The sequence below is a fragment of the Schistocerca cancellata genome, chromosome 1, assembly GCF_023864275.1.
Source record: "Schistocerca cancellata isolate TAMUIC-IGC-003103 chromosome 1, iqSchCanc2.1, whole genome shotgun sequence".
Taxonomy (NCBI): domain Eukaryota; kingdom Metazoa; phylum Arthropoda; class Insecta; order Orthoptera; family Acrididae; genus Schistocerca; species Schistocerca cancellata.
The window spans coordinates 873,636,060-873,663,983 of NC_064626.1; the positions used below are offsets into that span (position 1 = coordinate 873,636,060).

Here is a 27,924-nt window from a genome sequence, read left to right on the forward strand (position 1 = left end):
CCTTACATGATGGCACCCGGTCCCCCCATTGGTGAGTCTGTGGCAGAAAGTTGGCATCTTTCACACAGCAATACCATGGTGGCATCGCTTGCTCAGTGTAATAGCGTGGAAGCCAACCACACATACTGCGGAGTAGTTTATGTAACTGCTCACGACACTGCCTGAGGCTAAGTTAAAATTATGGAAGTAGAATATAATAAAATTTTTTACAATTATTACCAGTTATAATGTACAGGATTGAACAGATAATGGATATCTACGGTTAATCTATATAGGTGTTACATGTACATGAGGTAGGCTCATACCTAGAGCAAGAGAGATTATTACATTAACTAACTGACAGCCAGTAAATGGAAGCATATACACAAAGCTTAGTAGTGAGTACATCCTTACATACAACATAGGCATGTAACGTAATATAACAGTTATGAAGTGGGAATTAACAACACAAGTAGATTATATTGGATTCCTAAGGAAAATTATAAGCAACAAATTGTACTTTTGTAAGGTAAATAACTTAAGAAAAACCTAATTCGGGAGGAGGGAAGGGAGGAAGATAAGATATGGGGAGAAGGGAAGGTAGAAAACAAATTTAAAAGAACAAGTGACTCAAGAAAACTACAAAACTACAGACTACCTCATCCCCCCCCCCCCCTACCCCACTCCCTCACTGGGTAGGTTGTTGGGTTTTCAGGTTATTTACTTAAATGAAAGTATCATTCATTTGCTTATAATCTTTCTCATGAATATAGTCTCATCCATTTGTTATGTTAGTTTGCACTTCATAGCTGTTATACTACATTATGTGCCTATGTTTTATCTAAGGATGTGCCCGGTACAAAGCTGCATGAATATGTTTCCATTAATTGGCTCTCAATTGCATAACGTAATAATTTTTTTGCTCAGCGTATGGCCTACTATCATATACATGTAATACCTATATATAGTAATTATAGATATCTGTAATTTATTCTACCCAATGCCTGGTTATGAACTTGTTTTGTGCTTTGAGCCATGTTACGCCATTTTGATGGTGGCAAAGACCCGGAACATTTTTGAAGTTTCTGCACTGTGCTGCTGACCCATCACTGCGTAGCAAATATGTGTGATTTTTCCAAGGCGACACTTTAGATCTTCTATTAATTTCTCTATAAAAGCATGTACAGCAATTGTGTCATGTTTCAGGTTGTCACTTACTGTGCAGTAGCTGATGCTGTTGATGTCCCAAGTTATTTCTAGAAGGTACACAACAAATGGGTGTAAAGCTGCTTGGCTATTATTCCAGTGAAAACCTTGAGCTCCATCTCGCACAATGAATGCATAATTTTCAGCAAAATCAATTAATATAATCAGTTCAGTTGGCCTGAGGCTTTCTTTAATGCATCTGAGGTGCTTGCTTTGGTGCTTTGCAATATGATGATGAGTGGAAAGCTTGTCAATTTTTGGAATCAGGTCTTCAGTAAAATTCTCAGCAGTCATCTGCTTAGTTACTAATGTATCTCTGTCAATGTGCCCCCACTGTTTGAACTCAACCATATCATCTGGATCACGGTCTTCACTACTGTTTTCTAAAATCTGTTGCAGAAGTTCTTTTCCTGGCCAAATTTCACACTGATGAAATATTCAGTCTTTGGATTCCAAATCACACCCTCTTTTAGCAATCAGGTTCTTCTAATCTTATTTAATTGGACTGCTCTTAAGCATCAATTTTACACTCTGGTATGAATTGCAAACACAGACTGAGCGAGTTCCTGCAGCACCTACAGTGATGCATAATTTTGGCCTCAATTCACAAAATTTGGAAAATCCAATTTCAGGCCTGTGCTGAAGTCGATACACTGCAAACTTTTCTTTCAAATTATTCCTTAGAAGGTATTTTTGCATCAAAACTTTCTTTCCATCTATTCTACTTAATACACAGTCTCTCTTATGTAGGAAAATTTTGCTAAATTTTCATTTTGAAAAAATGTTACTACTCTGAAAAATTATTACTACTCTTTCTTCCACAGCACCTGGAATCTTCTTGTCACATTTGTTCTTTGCCAGAGCTAATACACTATTTTCTGCCTTTAACTTCCTAGTTGTTTTTATATCCTTTCTGAAATGCCAAATTCTTGCACTGTCTCTCTAATATTCCAACTTTGAGGTACTAATGTCAAAATCTGAATTTTTTCATGCTGACTTGACAATTGCAACTATTGGTTCAGTTCTTTAAGCAGCTACTTAAAATCTTCACAATCAGGGCATGCCTCGCTTGTACTGGATGTCTGAAAAGCTTTTGGGTTGAAGCCTCCAGTGGCACCAATGTTATTCACAACTGCCTCTTGAGTTTCACTTATTTTTCATTTTACACAACCTTTAGCATCCCATGTTTATAGTCTCTGAAATTTTAGAGGGGAGACATCAAAAGCAGTTAAGACTTGCATTGAGTGATTCTGCTGGGTATAACTCTGCTTCGTATTCTGACTGGGATGAAGATGACTGAGATTTTTCTTCTTTTCTAGCTGTTTTTTTAATATATATATATATATATATATATATATATATATATATATATACCTAAAAACAAAGTGATGTGACTTACCAAATGAAAGTGCTGGCAGGTCGACAGACACACAAACGAACACAAACATACACACAAAATTCAAGCTTTCGCAACAAACTGTTGCCTCAGCTTGAATTTTGTGTGTATGTTTGTGTTCGTTTGTGTGTCTGTCGACCTGCCAGCACTTTCATTTGGTATATATATATACACCTAAAAACAAAGATGATGTGACTTACCAAATGAAAGTGCTGGCAGGTCGACAGACACACAAACGAACACAAACATACACACAAAATTCAAGCTTTCGCAACAAACTGTTGCCTCATCAGGAAAGAGGGAAGGAGAGGGAAAGACGAAAGGATGTGGGTTTTAAGGGAGAGGGTAAGGAGTCATTCCAGTCCCGGGAGCGGAAAGAAGTCTAAAAGTATTATTTTGTGATGAAAGCATATTTGTCCATTTTCAGTATGTCATATTTCACCTTTTAGCAATTGTTGTTGCTCTGCTGAAAATTCTTTGATATGTTTGAAGACCTGTTGATGTGTATATGTGACATGCAGCATTATCTGCAAGGCCAATACTACATGGCATTGAAAGATTTTTGATATTCATTAAACTACAATTCAATTTTTAATCCTACCTGCCTTTGCGTTCAATATTTGATAAAGCAAAAGTTATGAATATTTTCAACTGGAAAATATTAAACAGTCATAGATAATCAAACCCTCCCATGGTACACCACCTTATCGTAGGCACCTTCAGTGCCGGGCGGGAGGGTTTGCATGCTCTCGGGAGGTCGAGAGCTGTGCTGGTGGTAGCGTAGCTACTGGCAGAGTCACCCAAGATGGAGTGGTTATGACTGAGGAACTTGATGAAGTGTCCCCCACACCATATGGGAGGGGGGACTTATTGGATAGGTTGTCAACGCCACTAGGGGAGCTAACCCCGAAATAAAGGACCCAGTCCTCCAGGGTGGGGGTTAAACACAGGGTTGATACACCTGCCTTGTAAAAAATCTGTTATTGTGAGTACTTCAACAAGAAATGCTTGACTGCCCCTACAAAGACAAACTGTGCTAGGAAACAGGAATATGGATATAAAATCTCTCTGAGTCCGAGGATGTAGGAGAACCATGCTGGAGAGGGCATAATGGAGGAAACTAGTTGTGAGGCTAAGGCCCACACAGGGTTGTAAAGCCGCGAGAAGAAGAAGAAAAAAGTAACGGAAACTTTTGTATGGAATTTGGGAATAGAACTGAAAAAAAAAAATTAAATGACCAAATAGACATTTCTAAAAAGTAAGACACCTTGAAATAATTTGTACTTACAGAAAAACACATTTATGTAGTACTGACAACAGACTTTACATCATTTAAAAAAGCACATATTAAGGGTGGTGAGCACCAACCAGGAGTAAGTGAAACTTAAGTAGTAAGTTACTAAGAGAGAAGGTAATCGGTGACTCCCAGTTGATAGTACTGAATTAAAGGAGTAAATTACTCTGGGAGTAAATTTTTCATTTAATTCTGAAGTACATTTATTTACTCCATTACTGGTGGAAAGCACCATTGAAGAGTACACTAATACTACATAAGTAACTTACAGAGGAAATAATGCCACAGTTTACTCCTAGGCAGTAGTAGGAGTAAAGTAAGAGAGTAAGGTGCGATCTTTGAGTTCTGTGTTTTGAGTGTCGAATTCTATGGACTACCTGGACTATGAAGAATATATGGAGATGGAGGAAGAGGTGAACATCCCAAGAATGAGGGTTGTAATGGAGAGAAGAGACCCATTTGTGATGTATAGTGACAGTGATTTCAAAGAGTGGTTTGGGTTTCATAAAGAATCCTTCGAGTTGTTGCTTGGTATGCTGGAGTCATTATTACAGCATAATTATGGCAGGAACCATGCTTTGTCTCCTAGGCTGCAACTTCTTTGTGGACTGTGAATCTTTCACACAGGTACTTATCAAATCGTGGCAGGGGATCTCATTAATATCCATCATACTACTGCTGGAAGAGCTTTTAACAGTGTGATAAACAGTTTATTTGCATTATAGCCACTGTAAATGCCCATGCCACAGAGCCAAGAAAATATAACAAAGAACAAAAGGGGAATTCTATCGAACTGGTGGATTCCCAAATGTCATAGGGGCCATAGATTGTGTACATATACCCATACTCTGTCCTTCTGAGGCACAAGCAGAACTATACAGAAATTGCAAGAATTTCTTTTCTATCAATACACATATCATCTGCGATGCCAATATGAAGATTTTGAATGTGGTAAGCTGTTGGCTGGGTTGCACACATGATGCATGCATTTGGGGCATTAGTAGAGTTGCTGCAGAATTTGAAAATAGACAGTATGATGGGTTGCTTGTTAGAGATAGTGGATATGCTCTCTCCAAACATCCTATGATGTCTGCATTCCAAGCCCACACAGGAGCCGAATGGCGCTACAATAGGGCCCATATTGCTATCAGATGTGTAATAGAGTGAGCGTTCAGTGTTCGGAAGAAACGTTTCCAAATTCTTACTAAAACAATGCTATTTATACCAAACAACTGTGGAAATGTTATTGTGGCTGCTGCAGTTCTACACATCTTTGGAATATTAGTCAGAGATATGTTTCACCCTGATGCTGTGGAGGTGAGTGACATTGAACATTATGCATTTCAGCCAGAAGCAGATGCTACAGGCCAAGCTGTCAGAAAATCTATTACACTTAATTATGTTAATTGAAATTATAGCTAGTTTGCTAGTAAAATTAGAAGTTAATGTAAAGACTTTTCCTTCTTAAATGAACAAATAAGCCCCTGGGTTGTCACTAGTGCAGTGAAAATGACTTATTTTATTTATATGTAATTTTATAGTTATGATTAATATTTTCATATGATTTCTTAATTGAGTATACAAAGTCATACAATGTTTTGATCATTTCTAAGAAAAAAGACTTCTTTTATAAGATTGCAAATTCAGATAAATATTCAAATGTGGTATTAACAAAAGTTAGTACCGACACTGAAATGATAAACACACATAATCTGCCATACAAGAAACAAGATGTTTTATACATATGAATATTGTCTTATTCATTCAAAAAAACCCAAATTTCTTGAGCACATTGGCTGTAGAACTCGAACCTGAAGTTTGCTCCATTACGTTCTTGAACTTACTCATAATTTCCATTTTATGTTTATGCTCTTCTTCCATGATTTCTCTTTGTCGTTCCATTAATACCATTTTGCATTGTATTCCTCTTGTATCAAATGCATTTTTAAGGAATGAAGCTCGTCTGCTTTTTTTCAACAACTCTTGGTGGTTCACTACAACTATTTTTCTCTCCCTCTTTTGCTGTGCATATATTCTGATAAGCTACTACCAGAGAATGCAGGCCAAGGGTTCATGACTATGAGATGAAATTGCACCTTCAGTAGTTTCATTGTTACCTTCAGAGGAGTTATCACTGAAGTTCCTTGAAAGTATCACATTATCTTCAGATGTGTTATTGCCATTAGCTCCAGCTATCCACTTGAAAACTTGTGGGATCATATAATCAACCATTTGGCTTATATCGTCGATCTTCATCTCACTTACTCCACACCAGTTGGAAATTGTTCTAAATTACATTTAGCTTTCATTTTCTTTGCTTTTGCTTTCATGTCCTTCCAAATTACTTTAAGTCACTCTTGTGAGCCTTGTGTAAGAGCTTCTGCATTGTATCCAATGTGTATTTTTTCCCAATATTCCTTTTTCCTTTTTAGCATGTTGGCATCATGCTCTCTTTTTCATTTTCTGGTATGTTTTTTTAACATTACTTGGCTACCTCCATGTTGCTACTAGCTCGTATCTCAAACTGATGCTTAAATTAATACGTGTCACCAACCAACAATGGACACTGGTAGCTGTAGATGGTGGGGTTAACAATAGATTCATCCATTAGTAGCACATTTCTTTTTCATAATACATAGATATTATCATTAATTAGTATAATAACATTTGTTGTTGTTGTTGTGGTCTTCAGTCCTGAGACTGGTCTGCTGCAGCTCTCCATGCTACCCTATCCTGTGCAAGCTGCTTCATCTCCCAGTACTTACTGCAACCTACAACCTTCTGAATCTGCTTAGTGTATTCATCTCTTGGTCTCCATCTACGATTTTTACCCTCCACGCTCCCCTCCAATGCTAAATTTGTGATCCCTTGATGCCTCAGAACATGTTCTACCAACCGGTCCCTTCTTCTTGTCAAGTTGTGCCACAAACTCCTTTTCTCCCCAATTCTGTTCAATATATCCTCATTAGTTATGTGAACTACCCATCTAATATTCAGCATTCTTCTGTAGCACCACATTCCAAAAGCTTCTATTCTCTTCTTGTCCAAACTATTTATTGTCCATGTTTCACTTCCATACATGGCTACACTCCATACAAATACTTTCAGAAACGACTTCCTGACACTTAAATCTATACTCGATGTTAACAAATTTCTCTTCTTCAGAAACGTTTTCCTTTCCATTGCCAGTCTACATTTTACATCTTCTCTACTTCAACCATCATCAGTTATTTTGCTCCCCAAATAGCAAAACTCTTTTACTACTTTAAGTGTCTCATTTTCTAATCTAATTCCCTCAGCATCAGCCGACTTAATTCGACCTACTCTGAATTTTTCTTTTGTTTCCTTTATTGCTTGCTCAATACACAGATTGAATAACATCGGGGAGAGGCTACAACCCTGTCTCACTCCCTTCCCAACCACTGCTTCCTTTCATGTCCCTCGACTCATAACTGCCATCTGGTTTCTGTACAAATTGTAAATAGCCTTTCACTGCCTGTATTTTACCCCTACCACCTTTAGAATTTGAAAGAGAATATTCCAGTCAACATTGTCAAATGCTTTCTCTAAGTCTACAAATGCTAGAAATGTAGGTTTGCCATTCCTTAATCTATTTTCTACGATAAGTCGTAGGGTCAGTATTGCCTCACGTGTTCCAATACTGACCCTACGACTCAACTTAGAACATTTAGATTTTCCAATTTTAATAATTCAGTTTAATAATCTTTTCTAGCTTTTAAAATTATAGTGATGAAAATAAATTACACAAAGGGTTGTAACGAAGCAAGCTGTGATAATTTTAATTACCCTCTTGTTTTGCCATCTGCCTCCTTAAATAAGCCAATATAACCCAGATCCACACTCACACTTTAAGTCGTCAGAACATTAGAACATGGCGATCTGTGTGAAAGGAGTGACAAAACAGGAATTTTAAGTCAAAAATGAGAGAAGCTGCTGCTATGTGTTGCTATAGCAACCAACATAATACGACAAGGGAATTACTCCAAGAAATTGGAACAGGTTCAAGTATCCAATGGAACGAAATTTAAATGGAAAAACATTGAAGAAATGAAAAATTCACAACGATAAAAATAGTAAAGAAGATTTCAACGTATTTGTCTAAGAAGAAGTATGCATAGAATGCTTCAGCTAAGAACATCCAGTGCAGGGAGTATACAGCTCTCACATGCATCGTGGGGACACAGGCACAGAAACCAATATACATCCGATGCTGCCGCACCAGCTACTGTTCACCAGTGTTGACCTCCTTCCACATCTGCTCACCTACACAACGAGAATCCTATGCCAGCTGAGTGTGAGACAAAACTTGATCACTTTAGCACTGTTGAGTGAAGTGTTATTGTGAAATTATCATATTTAAAGTTAGTTTTAAATGCTTACAAGAGCTAAGGCGTAAAAAAGTATGAAAAATATATAACAGGTTAGGGAAATTGAAGACCCCACTATGGCCACGATAATTAACAAAGAAGTGCCTGACTGGGCTGAGTTGATAAATTTAGTCAATTAATACTCAGAGTGAAGGTTTAAATGCTCACAGTGCGACTCTAAGTAAACAACTAGACTTAGGAAATTCTCAATTAAATGCTCAGAGTGAAACTCAAAATATTCAAATGACAAATTTACGTTTGTTAAACACCAAAGTCTACTATCAATGCAAAGAATTTAGTAATGTGTGAAGGAATGGGTTCTTTGAAGACTGAGTTTGCCGCTATAAGTAATTAAGTAGAGAATTTAAAAGTACTTTTAAAGAACGAGTTGACAAATCCTTTGACCACTCATATAAATCATATGTTTACTGACCTTAGTCAGAAACAGAATGACACTTTTCAAGATTTATCGAAAATGTTAGAACTTAACATTGAGAACAAATGTAATAATGGTACAATCAGAACTTATTGAAAAGTTAGGATCTTTTGAAAACACGTACAAAATTAAATATAATGATGTAAGACAGGGAATGAATACTTTGAAAGAGAGTGTAGATAAGCATACTGAATTAATGCCAATTATTCAGTCACAAATTACAGGTGTTAATACAATTACAGGTGTCAATACAGGGGTAGGTAATGTAGAAAGGAATTTCTAAGAGAAGACAGCTAACTTTGATATTATAAATATAATTAGTTGGAGGAACAATTTGGAGAAATTATAGATCGAAAGGTTACCGAGAGAATAGCATTGGGGGAACATGTCGCCTATTCCTTCTTCCAAACTTAATGATACCAGGAAGGGTATGGACGACCTGTGGAGAGAAATTATGCTTATCCAAGAGAAAGTAGAAAAAAGGGTAACTTCACCTAATGTTGTATTAACTAGTGAAGTGGTGACTGATTTGCAGTGGGGAGCTAATTAAGGGTTATCTACACAATTCCCTAAATTTAAGCCAGACAGAGATGTACATCTGACCCATTTCTTAGAACGATTTAACCAAAATTTGTCAAAAATTTGGGAAGGTGCAAAGAAGATTGAATTTGCTGTGTGGTACCTTCTAGGGGAAACCTCAGAATGGGGAACAGTAATATTGAAAATTTTTCTTCTTGGGGAGACTTTCAAAATAAATTTAAAGAGAAGTACTGGTCTACCAGTGCTCAAGAAAAGTTAATATCAGATCTGTGGGAACCAAAATATTATAATAATACTTGGCGTACTATGAGGAAATATTTCGATTTGCATTTAACACAATGAGTGTCAAAAGAACACTTTCATTTCGTCCAGAGTTCCTCCAAGCTACAAATAATGAAAATAGTACATACTAGGAAAAAGGTAGTACAAAAGATAAGAATAGAATATAGATTACTCATGTTTTATAAACACCTGAAGTTTACGACTAAAACCATGAGTAAACGCTCATGTCTTAATAACAAAGTAAAATAAGGGAAGAGTAGAGACACAGTTAAGTGAAAGATTGTTCAAGAGAGGACAGAGAATTGTTATGGAAAGAAAAGATATGTATACAAAGACATGTAAGAAATGTATACTGTTAAGATAGGAAATGTTATTATGAGTGATATTATTTGCATAATGATTTTATATAAAATATCGTGTGTTCGATCTGAAGGGGGGGAGGATATGTAGTGATTTGAGAATTTTTGTGTAAATTCTAGAACCACTCAGCCTTCTACCGTCTCGAACACATGATATTCTGGATATGAGATGGTAGAATCCTACCTACTGCGCGTCGTATTTGTGTGTGCAGGTTTAAAGTCATTCACAGGAAGAAAGTAGACATAGCGGTTGGACAGCACCGACAAGTACCTGTCGGGCAATACATAGATATTTTAGTGAGTGCGTAAGGAAGAACCTTGGAGTTTATAAGCAGCTCTGTGCTTATTGTGACATTGACTATTGTTATTAAAACAAGAACAGTTGAAAAAGTACTCTTATGGACTCTTGACGCAACCTTGTTAAAGGCAAGACTCATTTTATGATTCATGTTAAGAATGGTCATGGTATCCAAGCCAACTTTCTTTTAACTGTAATTCAATTTGTTTCTAACGTCTGACTGAACAAGGGACTTGCAGGAAGTTACATACTCATGTGGAAAGTGAGATTTTTGTTGTGTATGGAGGTCAAATACATCGATAGTTGATGAAAAATAAAGTTTGTATGTTTACTTATTTCGTAAGCAGAAAGAGTCTAAAAATTCCTGTACCTAGCGTTATTAGATGGAGAAGAAGTCAAGATGGTTTCTAGCAGCTGGCTGTTGAGTAAAGAAGAGTGGCTGCAAATTCCAAGTAAGTCATCTCACAAAGAAGTAGAAGGTGGTTTGGGTGAATAAGCCGATATAACCCAGAGCCACTCTCACACTTTAAGTCATCAGATCATTAGATGATAGAAATGATGAATCCACTAGTGATGAGAATGGGGTATCTATAACTAATAATGAGGGCAACATGTTAAGTAAAGAAAGGATAAACGAGGATTTGTTATATGAACAAGATCACATGGTAAACATAAAAGAAGTGTGTCAACCTGTAATAACAGCAAGTGTACAAGGTAAGTGTTTGCTGGACAGTGTAAGTGATTTGAATGACATGTCACAAGCATTTTGAATCCATTAAAAACACAGAGGGTATAGTAATGCAAGTTTCTGGAATAAAAATTATTGGTGCTACTGGTAAGCTATCAAAGATTGTCAAACAAGAGGCACTACTAACTGTAGAATTGGCAGAACAGCTGTTGGAGTGCAATTTCTTGGTGATCCAAAATCTCAGCTTGATGTTATATTTGAGACTAATTTCCTATGCAAATAACAAGTAGGGGGTTCAACATTCTATGTTGGATTTATTATGTGGCGATAATGCTTATCCCAGCTGCCTGCCTCAATTTTCATGTTTCCTGAGGCAGTCAAACTCTTCTCCTATCCTATCTGTAGTTTGTAAGTCAATCAGAGACATTCTATCTTTGACTTTCATGTATTTTTGTGCAGTAAAATACTTACAAAAAGGTTTCTCTGGTGTTATCTGTGTGCATATGTGTATTATGTTGTGTTAGTTATAAGTGACAGAATTATCGGAGGATGGAAGGAAACAAATTGGTACCACAGTTAAATATTTTCTGCCAAACAAAAAGGTAAGTTAAACAGAAAATGAAAGATGTCAGCATATGTGGAGGATAATTAACATCTAAAGTAATCAGATCACTGGTGCAGCAGCAGAGGCAATATGCAGTTAAAACCATCTTAAATATGAGATCTTAATAGTAATTGTGATATAATAAAAGTGTTTAAGTTCTGTGCAAGCAGTATGTGGAGATAACTATCTACCTACAGAAGTGTGTCATGGTACAGTCTTGTCTAACATTAAGAAATTACAACTTCAAACATAGTTGCCTGGAGTAACGTGTGTGGAAAGAGTAAGCAAAATTTGTATGCATATCGCCCTTCAGGCTATAATGTCAAGCAAAAGATAGTTCTTCTAAGCAATAATTTTGTCTGATCAGTAATGAGAGTTAAGTTTGCCTTAGCATAAGGATCTGTTTTTGTGGAGTGTTTTCCAGTAGAATCAATTCTGCAGTGAATAAGCAGAGCAGGTGTTTCTTTATTAGATAATGAAACAATAATAAAATAATTAATAATGTTAGGGTCTTAATGGTTAGGGAGCCCATCTCTGCAGTAGAGATATTTTTTGGAAATGCACTCCACTAGTTAACGAGGTAGGAAAGGTAAGTAAAATAATGGAGCTGACAGACAAGATTGAGGAATGAAAAAGATGACTGTATAAAAAGATATGTGGTGTAGCTGTACTGATGATCTAATTGTGAACTAGGCAACATTGGGTACTGTGTACATTGTGCAATTCGTGACACTACAGCTGTGAATGAGAGTTTAACAAAAAGAGCAATGTTTTTGTCAGGTACAAATAATATAATGCTGCATCATTTGTATTCTGAGGAGTTATGAGCTTAAAGTGGTATTAATGGGACGAAGAAAAGTAATTTTGCTGATTAACTGATAACTGTGGTGTGAGAGTGATGTGAATATTCAGACAGGTCAACCATTTGGTAACTTTTGTTTTTTATGATGTTTTAATTTTATGGTTAAATGAGAGTAGTGTTCAGAGTTGAGTAGACAAGTGGGGCAATGATTTGGTACAACATCCATCCCAATAATTTTGGTTTGAATAGTAATTGAATCACATGATAGTGACTTTATTCTTTTTTCAGAACATAATGAATAGTAAATCTATGCTAGTTTTTTTCTATTTTGCAAATGGGAAAGAAACAAAAGTCTTTCAAGTTTAACCAGTTTCAGACAGTTATGACTTAAAGTAAGTAATGTGATGTGCACCTGATTTTAAAATTTTACTAGTCCGCACCTTTAGTACTATAGTTAATTTTAGTGCTATTGTAATGTTATGAGAACTATGTAGTATATTTATTTATGAAGTAAGACTATCATTTGCCATTAGCGTTAAACATTTTTTTTCTTAGAATTAAGTTAAAAATAAAAGTAAATGTACTAAAGGGGGATATTTTTTCTGAATTTTTTCATGTACTATGGCGGAGGAGAACCACATCCAATTCTAGGCAAACAGTGCAACTGAGGCTGTTAATTGTTAAAATTAAAATTAATATTTACACAGTTGCTGATGGGGCCATGAAATGTTGAAGGTATTTACATCCAAGGGAACTGATCGCAGTATATTTCCTAACTAGCTGCCACTTGGACCAATTTGAAGGCATGGACAGCTTTGTGTTAAAGGTAATTAAAAGTGTGAAAGTGCTTCTTTGTGTTAAAGATAATTAAAAGTGTGAAAGTGCTTGTGAAGTTTTTTGCCACCCATGAGGATTTATTTTGTTTAGCAAGACACGACTTGTACAAAGTGATATGTGTTTTAAAATGTAGTCTTTCTTTACCCAAAAAGGACATCACTTATGATGAAGATGCCTAATTTTTATTAAAAGTATAGCTTTGATATTGTACAATAATACACTGTATTTAAATATTTAGTATGGTGATTTTAGTATGGCCAGTTCACATAAGTGTAAATTTGAAAAAAAAGAAAAACATAAGTACTGTAGTTTTGATAAGATTTCTTATGTAATTTTTTTGTGTGTGCAGATTTTATACCCAATTTCTGGCATCACTTGTAATCATTGAATTGCCCATTTAGCTATTAACACTATCTGGTCAATCCATTGAGAGAGTGATGTGATAAAGCAACTGGGTTAATTTTAATTCCCCTCTTGTTTTGCCATCTACCTCCTTAAATTAATTTTTTCACTTTTAACAATTTACCATTAATATATGTGGATATATTCTGCATTTTCATAATAGAGATAGGTTGATCCTCAGTTATGCAATAATGTCTTCTGACAATCGATATTTTCCGAGAAGGAACGTAATGCACGTGCTAGCAGTGTGCAGAAATGGCTTACTTCATTAGTAAAAAGGCATTACTACTTTAGTTACAACTACAGAAGTAAATAGAAATTGAGCTTTCCATTACTTACTAAAAGAGTATATTACTACAGAAGTAATTTACTAAAGTAGTCCAGACTAAATAAGTATGAGTTACTACAAGAGTAATTTATACTAGTTTGGTGCTCACCACTCTAAATCTGAACATTCTTCACTACACAACTGTGTGCTTCAGAATAATTGTTGAAGCATGTATTTGAATTCCATTATTGCCAGTAAACTTGCCGGTCTCAAAAATAAAAACAACTTCTTCTGATCAAACAAAGTGAGCTCTTTTCAATGGTGTGAATGACAACACGATTTAACTGATACCTTCTGAGATATGACCTCTTGAAAATGAATCAGAATTGACTAATTAAATTTTTGAGTTGACTTTGAACCTAGATAACTCAGTTATTATTTGAGTAATCTAGGTGCCAATTGTGGAGCTTTTTGATATACTTACAGGCTCCAAATGAGTAAAGAATCAGCTTTAGAAAGTTATTCTTTCAGTAGATACAAGCTGATAAAGTATAGACAAAATGTTTTATGACACGACACTTTGATAGCACATTATGGTGAACTTACCTTAATCTGAACTTTAGTTCTGAAACTAAGGTACTGTACCCAAAAAGTTGAACAGAATCACCAAGATTCAGCATGACATGTCTTTTAGATCATGAGCAATGATAAAACAAAGTTGATAATTTATTCTGCATTATTGTACAACTTTTATACACAAGGAACCACATTATCTGAATAATAAAAGTAACATAGTGGTGCTATGGATATTTTATACAGCAACTTTTATAAATTTGATGAATGAGTATGGAGCTGTGTTATTGAAATTGGAGCATGTTCATCATATGTTGACAAGACTCATGTGTAATTATATTCCTGGGGGTATGTAACTTTTATTATTCAGATAACATGGTTCCTTGTGTATAATTGTTGTTCAATAATACACATTACTACCTTAACATTATTCTAGCCGTAAAATACAGATCTGAGAATCTGAAAATGACAACAAGTTACTTTCAAAACAGGTCACCAAATAAACTATTTCACATCAAGCGATCTTGGCTTCTAATGTTATAAATTACAAAATTAGATAGCCCCACCACTACATGTAAATTATACAAAGATTGATGTTTTTGGGTGTGAAAACTACTTTTTCATACAGACATTAATGACCAGTTAAATGAAACCAAGAAAATAGTAGCAGGGAAACACTACTAAAAAATCTTAAGTTCTATAGCAGGGGCGGAAAATGAACTTACTCACATGTATCATAGGTGTGAAGTAAGAACAAGAAAGAATAATTAAAAACAACTACACTCATACTTAGTTTGCAGTATACAAAAAATATATATATAACATCCTTGATCAAGCTTTGAAACTGTCCTAAATGAATTCTTCAGTAGAATAACAGCACTTTTCCACAAGAAGAGTAAAGAGCAATCTTTCCAGTGAACCAAGTTCCAAGTTAAATATATACCTCCCCACTATGTTATTGTGAACTTATAACCCCATGTATTCTAGAGGTTGGACACAGTCTTAAACAAAAATAAATCATAAAACAAGGATATGCTAAAATTTTAATTCATTCATACAGACATATGACTGTGTTTAATGAGAGGACAGGACATGTGGTTGGTCTAGCTTTGATGAAGAAATCATACTGCAATTTGTCACACAGGACATGAGCCTCCATTTTCCTGAATGTGAAGCCAGAGTCTTCATAAATGCACTATCACACCTCATTTCGTTGTACACAACATGCATTTATTTTATGTTTGTACATTCTTGGAAAAAGTTAGTTTGGTAATGAAAAAAATGTTTGTTAGCCTCTTCACACTTTTCTCTGCACACAAGCTTACACACTTGAGGATGTCATGCACCAAGTAAAGGAGGAAAAAATAAATAAACGAAACAGAGGTGAAACAGAAAAAAAGACGAGTGCCAATTTCAAATGAAAATAACAGCAGGCAACAAGGCCTACAAATCAAAGCAGAACGTTACCACTAACCTAATGAGCTACTACCATTATCAATAACAAAATTACAAAAAAAGTGACAGTACTACACCTCTGGAGAAAACAGAGAATCAAAAAAATTAAATTAAAAGAACATATAATAATCTAAACTCAGTCTTAAGTGGAAAGTATCTTACACTATTGAACAGTCACTCACTTCCTGTAAAAGGCAACGATTTTGCCAAGAAAGGCATCATGGTACTGAAGCTAAAGTCAATTTTAATAAGAATAGATGTCTGTTTCACTCCTGCAAACTTTATGTGATGAAAAACAGATGCTGTTCTAAAACTCCAGATCCCACAAGTTATCATTGGTATAAGATATCTAAAAATGTGATAACATTTACAGATAACACTTTATCTCCCATTCCATTTTGAAGTATCAATGTTCCATGATACAGCATCGTCATTCTCAGTAGTTAAAGCACAATGCCTGTTACAAGGGCATCGAAGAGAACATATCAACATACAGGAAATTTCCCAAAGTAATTTATTCACTCTGGCGCAACTAGAAACAAATCCTAGGAATTTTCATGGAGCAATGTTGACAGAGTAGATTTCAAATCTTTGAACAATACATTGAGCTACTGGTACATATAATGTTATTTTTATTGGTGATATATATTTTTGTTTTTATTCTGAAAAATATAATTACTGACCAAAAACTAACTTCAGCAGCTAACAAAAGAATTTTTTTCTTTCTTGTGTATTGATGTGAAATCAAACAATTTAAAGTGAACATTATATATCAGGAACAATAGGGCTCAGCTAGGGAAAATCAGTATGTTTGCTTGCAATGTGCCATTAAAATACAGAAAAAACATCAGAAAGTTAATGCTGACTGATTCTTCTGCCACTTCTAGGTGAAAAACTTCATATTTAAAGATAAGAAGCACAAAACTGTGACTATTCTAATAGTATTCATTTATTACAGTAACCAGTTCTTGGCTTACAAAGCCATCATCAGAATTTAAATGACTATTATTGTCAAATACTGTACAATACCAGTGAACAACATTGCAACAGATCCAAATGCAGAGTAATCTTTGATAGGATAATGGTAAAATAAAATGTTAAAAGTTACCTGTAAATAAATATAAAGGCAACAAAGCAGAAAAAATAGAAAAACTATGGGTGTAATAATTACACTCAATGGAAGAGAAGATGTACATACAGCACAACAGCCTAATAGCCTATATAAGGTGACACCCAAAACTAACTGGCACCGAGCTGTTGTGCATGCACTTTTAGTAGTTAGATGTTGAGCCACTATGTGGTTTTAGTTTGTGGTCTCCCACATTACTCAGTAAGCTGTCATCAGTCAGAGTTAACTGCTTGGTTTGTGGTGCTCTGTTGTTTGCATTCCTATTTCAACCGTTTGGTGATTAATGACACGGCTGATAAGAAAGAGAAAAGAGTTTGTGTGAAATTTTGTTTTATTTTAGGGTGGAGTTGAGATTAAAGCAGTGCTTTGGCAAGCCTTTAATTATGATACTTCAGGAAATCACATGTCTACGTGTGGTTTTCTCATTTCAAATCTGGCAACACTCAATGATGAAAACATTGCCACAATCAAATGTGCAACTGATGAAAATCGTCGAAGGGCCATTAACCAAATTTCTGAGGAAATGAAACTGTCATGAAATTTTAACCAATGATTTGCACATGAGATGGGTGTCTGCAAAATTTGTTCCTTGTTAGCTCATAGATGATCAAAGAGAAAACCCCGTCAATGCTTGCCGCGACTTGTAGAGTGACATGCAGAACAATATCATATTTTCTTAAAAGAACTTTGAATGGGAATGACAGTTGGTGCTATGGGTATGATCCAAAGTCAAAGCAACGTTGAGCCAGTGGAATACTGAAATGTTACTAGAAACCAAGAAAGCAGGTCAAGTGCATTCCAATGTGGGGGAAAAAAAAACTGATTTGTTTTTTCGATGTCAATGGCATCAGCTACAAAGAGTTTATTCCTCCAGGACAAACAATGAATCAACATTTTTATCTGTTTGTGTTACAAAGATTACACAAGAGTGTGTGACACAAATGACCAGAAGCGTGGAGAAATGGGAACTGGTTGCTCCACCGTTACAAAGCTTCGTCCCACACAGCTCTGACGGTTCGAGGAAAAAAAACAACATTTTGCTTATGTCTCATCCATCCTTCTCACTTGATCTGGCTCTGCCTGACTTTTCTTTGTTTCCACGGATGAAGCACACTCTGAAAGAAAAGCGATTCAGTGATATGGATGACATTAAAGAAAACACACTGACAGCTCTGAGCGGTATCCTGCATCAGGAGTTCCAGAATAGTTTTCAGCAGTGACCAAAGTGTTGGGACAAGTGCATTAATGCACAGGGTCACTGCTTTGAAGGGGACTAAAGTTCTGTGAAAGTAGAGTTTAATAGAAATGTAAAATAACAAAAATTCCAGTTATGTTTGGGTTCCCCTCATATAACAATGTAAATTAAATTAAGAATAACAATAAAATAAAATTAATCCAATAAATGAGTACTGAAAAATAGTTGTAAGAGATATTGCATATTTAAGATGATGCAGAAACAGAGTGATGGGTAGAAAAGGCAACTGGAACAATAAATACATAAACTAAATTATATATTAAGCATACAAAACATTTCTTTTGCTTTGAGGGAGATGTATATAGAATCAAACAGCAAAATATGTGGAGCACATAGACAATCACAATAAATTAATTAATAAATACAGGAAAAGTTGAGGAATAAAATGGAACAGACAGTGAGGCTTGAGTTAGGAGAGGGGAAGTACTGAACTGTGTTTGAATATTTAACACAAATCAAGTTTTCTGCAAACTTTTAGAAGTTTTCGGTCTTTGTTTGCCAAATGGAGGGCACTGGATTGTGGCTGGTAACTGTGGTTCTCACTTAGTGCATGCTCAGAATACATGGGCTCATAATACTGCAACTTTCAGCTGTGTTCATGTTTACCTTGCCTACTTGTTATGTGCCTGCCCGATTGACAAATATAAGACCCAATAACTAGCCAACAGTGGGGTATAAAAAATTAATTGTCCTGGCTGTGATAAAAGTTTATACTGCACTTGTGAAGTGCTGCTAAAATACAGGAACATCAGACCACTAATGCTGATTCCACAGAGCAAATGCGACATTTCAGGAGCAATCTCCTATTCAATGTTTCCACTACGGCATCTTTGATTGATAATGACACGCAAACTTTTAGCCTTACATTGGGAATATTGACGAAAAAAGCATCAATTCTATATATTTTACCTTTCTTGTTCTTAGAAATATGCTGACAAAACGTCACCATATGCTCACACACAACTGCGACTTCATTTCTGTTTCTGCAACATGTCAGCAATTACAATACCAAAATTTGAAATATCTTGATGATGTAGAATAACGGAGAAGTACCCATTCTAGACTTATTGGTATAAAAAGTAGCAGTTGTGGCACACTGAATTTACTTGAAACTAATGGACACTGACTTAACTTTGCAAACAACCTGTTGTCATCATACATTTCAACACAACTGCATTAACAAAACTTGCAAGTACAACATAGATTATCTCAAGAAAATCGTTCAGATCAGAAGTTTAGCCACTGTTGATCATGTCAACCAAAATGGACATTAGTGGGGCCGCAGCAGACAGAGGAAGTGGGTATGTGTGTGAGTTGTAATGTGTGTGTGTGCGTTTTCTATTTCCAAAGAAGGCATTTTAGCTGAAAGCAAAAACATTTAGTTTAGCAGTCTTTTCATTGTGCTTGTCTGCAACTCAACACCTCATTTATGTGGTGAGTAGCAATCAATTCTTTTCATAACATTTTTGTTACTCCATCCCAGACTTTTCAAAATAAACATTTAGAGAGAGGTTCCAAATTTCAAGTGGCAATTAGAAAGAATCTAAGCAATGATGGTTGGTTTAAAAAGTATGAACACACTCTTTGCCTTACATTGGTTACCTTTTCTCAAGAACTGTCTGGGTTTTTCGCACACATAGGATGATAAGTGTCTTATTTGCTAAAACATGTACAAATGTTGACTGGTTCTGCTAAGGTAAAGTGTAAGAAAACACAGCGTTTATATGATCCTGTGCTAATATAGAAAACTTACAGCTTCCAAATGAATCATACAGTAGACATGATAAACATCAATGGTATACTTTATAAGATAACCAAGGAAATCTACTACTGTCGAAAGATTAAAGACAGCTGCTTGAATTTTCACCAACAATTGGATGTATTTTCTATACTCTAATAAAAATGCTAACAGTGAAATGTGAGAAACTAACAAATGCCAAAAAAGCATATCAAGGAAGTATCCACTTCTTTTAGTGACGACAGATCGACAATCAATCTCTTAAAATATTCATTGTAATTAAACTGTAGTAAAGTACAAATGACAAAGTGACTACATCGAATTATGGCACCTGAAAGAGCCTTCTCTTTGTGAGTCAGAAGATGTGCAGATGAACACTAGCTAAAAACAGATTTTAGTGTTTAGAACAAGAAATTCCTTCGCCTTGCAAAAGGGAGGAGAGAATTGGAGAGAACGTATCCACTACAAGTTTAGTAGTAAAACCAAAATGTAGGAAAAGGCAGATTGCTTCCTACCATAAAAAAGATATGTCAAGCTGCAGAAAGACACAATTAAAAGACACTTACATAAAGCTTTTGGGCACAGCCTTCATCAGTAAAAGAGACATGCGCCCCATTCACACGCAAGCAAGCACACCTCACACACACAAGACCACCAACTGCAGATCTCACACTAGAATGCAGCTATCGTGTTGGATGCAAGCAGCAGTCTGAAGGGGGCAGGGGTGGGGATAGTAGTGTACAGGTGGAGAGAGAGACAAACAGTGTCTGGTGGAGTGTGCAGGGACTAGACTGACAACAGGCACGGCATCAGGAGGTTGTGGGGCAGGGAGGTGGGGAAAAAAAGGACAGGAGTGGAGAAAGATGGGCAGATGCATTGGCAGAGGGCTGCAGATAAACTGGGTGGGAGATGAGAATGGAGAGGAGATAACAGGACAGAGGGGTGGAAACTGTTGGGTGGAGAGTGTGGGGACAGTATGTTACCATAGGCTGAGGCCGGGATAGTTATGGGAGTGGAGAATGTGTTGTAAAGATAACTTCTATCGGCACAGTTTAGAAATGCTGGTGGTGGAGGGAAGGATCCAGAAACCTCAGGTAGTGAAGCAGCACATCAAGTGTGTTATGTTCACCTGCATGTTGTGCCACAGGGTAGTCTACTGGGCTCTTGGCCCCAGTTTGGCAGTTGTTGTTTATCCTGGTGGACAGCTGGTTGGTAGTCATACCAATATAAAAAACTGTGCAATGATTGCAGCAGAGTTGGTGACATGGCCACTTTCAGAGATCCGGCACCTGACGGGATAGGATGAACCTGTGACAGGAGTGGAATAGCTAGTGTTGGGTGGGTGGATTGGGCAGGTTTTGCACCTGGGTCTTTCACAGGGGTATGTTCCTTGTGGCAAGGAGCTGGGATTGGGATTGGCGTAGGGGTGGGTAAGGATGTTATGGAGGTTGGGTGGGTGATGGAACATACACCTCTGTTCTGTTTCCTACCCTCCTTAAATGGTGTTCCATTGCCCACCCAACCTCCATGACAGCCTAGTCCATCCTTATGCCACTCCCAATCCCAACCCCAACCCCTTGTCACAAGGATCATATCCCTGTGGAAGACCTAGGTGCAAAACCTGCCCAATTCGCCCACCCATCACTTCCTATTCCCGTCCTGTCACAAGTTTATCCAGCCTCATCAGGGGCCAGGCCACCTGTGAAAGCAGCCATTTCATTTACCAGCTCTGCTGCAATTGTTATGACTACCAATCAACTGTCCACCAGGATGAATGACCACCACCAAACTGTGGCCAAAAACAAAGTAGACCATCCTGTGGCACAACTTGCATCTGAGTATAACACACTTGATTTCAATGGCAGCTTCATACCTGAGCCATCTACATCCTTTACTACATCACCAGCTTTTCTGAACTGTGCAGATGGGAGTTATCATTATAACACATTCTTCACTCCCATAATTATCATGGCCTCAACCTAAGGTGACATACTGTCCCCACACTCTCCATCCAGTGGTTTACACCTCCTCTGTCCTATCATCTCCTCCCCATTCTCAATTCCTACCCTGTTTAATTGCAGCCCTCTGCCAATGTATCTGCCCATCTTTCCCGGCTCCTGTCCTTTTTTGCTCCTTTTTTCCCTATCTCTCTGTCCCACAACCTGCTTGTTGGCAGTCTACTCTCTGCAAACTCCATCACATAGCATTTGTCTCTCTCCCCACCCATACACTACTATCCTTTCCCCTTCCCCATCCCCTCACGACTTCTGCTTGCATCCCACATGGTTGTTACTACCTGGAGCTTCCACTGTTTGAAGTTTAGCAGAGAAGTTACTCAGACTTGTGGTTGAAGAGAGAGCCAGACGTATGTTAGACAAAAACAAAGAACACAATTACAGCAGAGGTTGAAAATACCACTTCAGTTATTAATTACTTTATTTTCACCCAACCGGTTTTGGACTGTTATAAGCCCATCCTCAGGTGTCGTAGCTGTGCTGTGGTCCCCGAGCACCGTGTGAACTGGGCGCGCTGTGCAGCCTATGAGCGCAGAACAGGCAGTCGGCAGACAAAACCTAAGGAGCAATAGCTGCCAGCTGACAGAGATGGCAGAAGAACACTTTAAAACATGAACCATAGACAAACATTAGCAGGGAAAGCAGGACATAATGTTGAATGCAGCCAAAGAAAAAGATAGGAAATATGAGAGGCAGCAAAATATAACTGAAAGGAGTAATGGAGAAAAATAGAAATGTGAAGTAAAGGGAAACAATGAATAGGGGAGGGGGCGAATAAGAGGCTAGATGACTAGGAAGATATCCAGTAGAGGCCGGTTGTATTGTGGGAACCAGTTTTCAGTATATCCAGTATAGAAAGTTTCTACTTACTTGAAGGAGATGGCATCACTGCTGGGACTGTTGCTGCTACATCAGTCCCTGGCCTCCTAGAAGAGTGCCACCTCTCAAGTTGCTGCTGTTGATGAAAATGGGGATAGTGTTGCTGCTGTGGCTGCAACTGTTGCGCATCCAATGGACCACATGGAACTTGTCTCAACAAATGTGCATTTGAACTCCATGTTGATGGAGAGTTGTATCTTGAATGGTACTGATGTGGATAATTGGGACGCATCTGCACTTCAGTGGAATGAGGAAACTGGTAATGCTGTTGAATTTGTGGGAAATAAAATCGATGATGATAGGGATGTGTCTGCTGATGATTTTGGGGTACTGTCTGATGCTCCCCTGTGATGTGTGATCGTGATATATGATGTGCTGCTCGCTGCTGTTGACATTCCATCTGCTGCTGAACAATTTGTTGTGGCTGTTCCACTGCATTTGGCATTGCAGCTAATTGCCTCATAGGCTGCTGTTCCAGCGATGCTAACTGTTGCAGCTGTTGTTGTTGTTGCAACATTGTTTGATGACACCTCAAAGGGTTCTGAACAATACTTGTTACCTTCTCTGTGTGTGGTGCACCACTGTAAACGTTCTGTTGCTGAGGCACAAATTTATCCATATCTATACACTGTGTCTGATGATGGTGTGATGTGTGTTGTATATGATGCCACTGCTGCACTGCTGTGTGAGTTTGTATAACTGGCTGCTCTAACGATGACTGCTGCATTTCCTTGTGACATTTTGCCTCTTTCTGCTGTGCAATTTGTTGCATGCTGTGTAAGTGGTGTTTCTGTTGTTTTATCGTATTGAGCATCAGTCGATGTTGATCTTGTACTTGCTGCTGTATTAACATTTGGGCTTGTGGGTTATGAGGCTCCACATCTTTCTCTTGTGACTGTTCTCTTTCCTTAACTGAATGCTGTATGGCATATTGCTGATCAGCTTTCTGTTGTTGTCTTGTTTCTTCTTCATCTGCAGATGTTGGTTCTGAATACTGGTTCATTCGTTCTGAACATGAAAGAGATTCCTGTGAGACAGACTGGTTACTAGTCACTGTCTGTTGTGACTGAGAAGTATGCGGTTGTGGTCCAAAGACATGTTTCTGACTCTCATGTCTTTTATGTCGAGCTGATGGCAGCGTTTTGTTTTCTGTATGTAAACCCTCCATTTCATGTGTAGAAGGCTCTCTCTGGTGAAGCACTATATCCTGTGAGTCTGCTTCACAAAGATGTGATTCAGGCAGTTTTTCTTCTGGATCCTGAAAATCAGTAGCCGATTTTTGTTCTGGCTTTTGGATAACTCGTTGTCCTTTAGTTTCATCAGTCACTGATAAAGGTTGTTTAATTGGTGATTGATTATGCTGCTGAAACTCTGTCTTTAACTCATGGCTTTGTTGTTCTGGCACTGACTGCTCCGTTGTGGAATCACTGGGAACTTCAGAAGCTGTTACATGTTGCTCCATTTGTATTTTGTCTAACAATGATTGGTATTGTATCTTTTTTGAGTTCTTCATTTCCTTCAAAACACGTGTCAATGTCAGAATGGTTTCACTTAATGGTCTTCCCCTAAGATTTTTAAAGTGGTTACTTTTTGTCACTAGTGATAACAGTTCTTCAACACTTTCCTGTAGCACATTTTGCTGCAAGTACTCCTCAACAACCTCTTGTGGCAGGTCAACAATGTTCTCAACATGAGGAGATTCTGCCCTCCTTTCTACAACATCCTGCGATTCCCGATCTTCTGACTGTGATTCAGCAATTCTGTAACACGACCTACTATTCTCTTCCCCCTCTGTCTCTACATCACTGTTTACAGAATGATCTTGTTCTCTGTTGTCCACATTTTCCTTAGTAAAATCTTCCTGTCTGCTCTGATGATGAACTGGAGAACTGCTATGTGTAGCCCGGTTGGGACTGTTTACAATATTTTCAAGTGCTGCAACCTCACCTGGACTTCTGGAGTGACATTGCTGTGACTGTTCTGCTACTTCAGAGATGTTACTGCCATCTCTCTTTTTATTTTCAGCTTGTAATAGTATTTTTTTATGCTGAGAATGTGAAACATCTGTATCCAATTTATGTCCATGAGAGTAAACAGCTTCAAGCTCTTCTTCTGCTACACTAGTCTTATTCTCCATTTGAATTTTACTACATGTTGGTACAACTGAAGATTCATCACATTGGTCATTTAACTCTTGAGAAGGTGTGTGCTCTGAAGCTACATTCTTCTCGGGTAGACTCTCTGTCTTGCCACACTCATCAGAGGTAGGGGTCTTCTCAGTGCCAATGTCTTCTGATTCTACAACAGTAGATTCATTTGCACATTGTATCCATGAGAAACGGTCACATCTTTTCAGTCTAACCGTGCATTTTTTTCTTTTATTTGTCATCAAATCTGACTGACACATAGAGGACACTGTTGATTCCTTTTCTGGCAAAGCAGGTTTATCATGGCATACCTCTATTTCTTCTGGCTGCACTATGGCTGGTTTCTTCTTTTTCTGATGTTGATTATGCTGATGCCCATCCATAAGTTTCTTGGCTGTCAAGTCTGTATGCTCCTGACACAAATTTTTTGTAGTATGTGGATTCTGGTCTACCATATACTCAGCTGCCTCCTGAACAGATGATTTTTCTTGATCTTCAACACTTACTTCTGAGTTTGGGCTATCAGGTTCTTCTCTCCTAATTTTTTTCGATGAACTTTCCTCTTCATTATTTATCACCTGAGCCTTCTGGAACTCTCTAGGTCTACGATATCCTCCTACCTTTGGTAGTGACATTTTCTTTGGCACTTTTCTTGGTAATGAGTATGAGGCTTGACATAGTTTTTCTTGTTCTAATACCTCATTCAGATCCCTACGCAAAATCTGATAGCTTGGTGGCAGTGAATCTATGTCAGCACATTTCATCCGTGCTTTTGATGAAATTCTTCTGTTGGAACTCTTTGAAGAACTGTATATAAGAACTTTATTCATAGACACAGAATTACGACTCTCTCTGACCTCTTGCTCCTCACTGTTTCTTCCATGGACATCCTTTTCATTAATAGTTTTTCGTGCGACTTTCCTAAATGGTGTTGATGTATCTTCAGCACCTATTTTTCCCTCAGGTGTCAATTTACTGGGACTCTCATCAAAATCAAGAATGCTCTTTTCATTTTGAAGAGAATCTGGTGCATCTAATGAACCACAATATCCTAGCTCCATGGTTTCCCTTGCTTTCACATCAGGAAGAATGGGCCTTGAAGTCTCAGATGAGAGATCATTACTACTGTAGTTTTTCTCAGCTTGTTGCAGTGGACTGCATGGTTGCTTAATTCCTGGCAGTTTTTTTAGTGGTGACAGTGATTCCTTCTGTATTATCACTTGCAATTCATCTCTGGCAACTGTAGACAATTTTTTATTACTATGTACTTCATGCTCTTCAGGTACTGATGATACAGTTTGACATTCTAGCAGTACTGCTTGATTTCCACAGCTGTACTGAGGTGGTTCAAGATCAGCATCTTTCTGATGTAAAGTTAAATTACTGCCTTCAGTATCTTGTCCTTTGATTAGTTTATCAGACTCAGAAAGATGTAATGAAGTCGTCTGTTTTTCTTCACAAATGTCCTCACGTGAGAGCACAGTGTGCACTCTAACAACATTTTCTTCTGAATTGTTGTCTTGTGTCTCCTCTTCCTCATCTCCTTCCTCTTCACAGATCTGCAACTCTCCCTCTTCATCACTGACATCTTCATATTGTGGATGAACAGCACACCGATGGACATTCTTTTGTTTACAAATTTCCTCTGCATTTTGTTTCTCATTATTATGAAGTGTATCCCTATGAAAAAACAAAAAAAGTCATCTCTGTACCTTGAATATAGGAATTGTTTCATATATAAAACAGTAGCAAATACCAAACTAAAAGAAGTAAATAATGTGTAACACCAATCATTTAATGAAAATTGGTACTTCTGCAGTGAAGCCGACAGACGCAAATTTAAAAAAAAAAAAAGTATTCTCTCAATTTTTACTTTTCCATTCCTTCGCTGAAATTTAAGATGAAGACAGAACAACAAAAAGGGAAGGCACAAATGTTATCAAAGAAAAAAAAATTGCATCAAACTTTGGATCATGAGAGACATAAGACACAGCAAATTATTTAGAAGAAACAACATGTCAACAGTGTTATTTAATATAACTGTAATCACAGGTAAGAGATGAAATCAAAGTAAATAAAACAGAGTAAACAAAACCATATTTATGTGACATGCTAACAGTTACATAAATAAATGAGTAAAGTTTTAAATCAGTCTCATTACTGCCACGAAAACTGTATTTTGAGATGCCACCACAACTTTTAATAAAAGCTGAACTTGTCAGCAAATTGCAGGGCTGTTATATGGGAATGTGATGAACTGATTGTCAACCAATCTGATGGAGTCTTCATGCTATTATAACTTTTACAACTACACATCATGTTGTGTTTCCTGTATGCAGTGTGCTGCGCCTGCTTGCCATACTTCAGCCAGGCGGTTGACAGAGTGTTTACAACCAGTATTCTTGTGTTTGGTCTTTAACATTACATACCACCACCAGACCTTACATCTTAAATTCAGTGCTAATCAGCAACCTGAAGAGGTCAAAGAAATGAAACTGGTCGTAACAAAGTAAATGAATAATAATACAGCTGAGGTGGTTTACATGACTCATTAATACCTCATGTTATTTCTATAAATCGATTTGGCTGAGAACTTTGCATTCCTTCATTTTATCTTCTATAATGACTTACCAGCTTCAAATATAATTTGAAAACTTCATACTACATTTTTGTTGGTTTGCTGAAAATATGCCAGATGTCATCACAGCCACCCTGGAGAACTTAAAAGAAGTAAAAGAGTCTAATCTGTTGTTTCTTATGCATTGTACTCGGTTTTAATAATCTTAATTCCGTTTAATTGTGTCCGCATATGAGGAAGATTTATTTGCAGACCAGATCCTATCAGGAATACCCACAGTTAGAAGTAAGAAAGTAAATATGTGTGCAAAAGATCTTCAAAATTAACGTACCACTGGGTATTAGTGGCTGATACCAGGAGCTGATGGACACAAGAC

At 37.2% G+C, this 27,924-nt stretch overlaps 1 protein-coding gene across 1 annotated transcript in view; it reads right to left on the bottom strand.

Moving 5' to 3' along the window:
* The window catches only part of LOC126110224 (uncharacterized), a 97,650-nt gene that overhangs the window by 54,948 nt on the left and 14,778 nt on the right, over nt 1-27,924 (bottom strand). Inside the window, exon 3 of the mRNA XM_049914997.1 lies at nt 22,815-26,650. Coding sequence (XP_049770954.1) covers nt 22,815-26,650 — 3,836 coding nt within the window. The remainder of the gene's footprint in view (nt 1-22,814; nt 26,651-27,924) is intronic.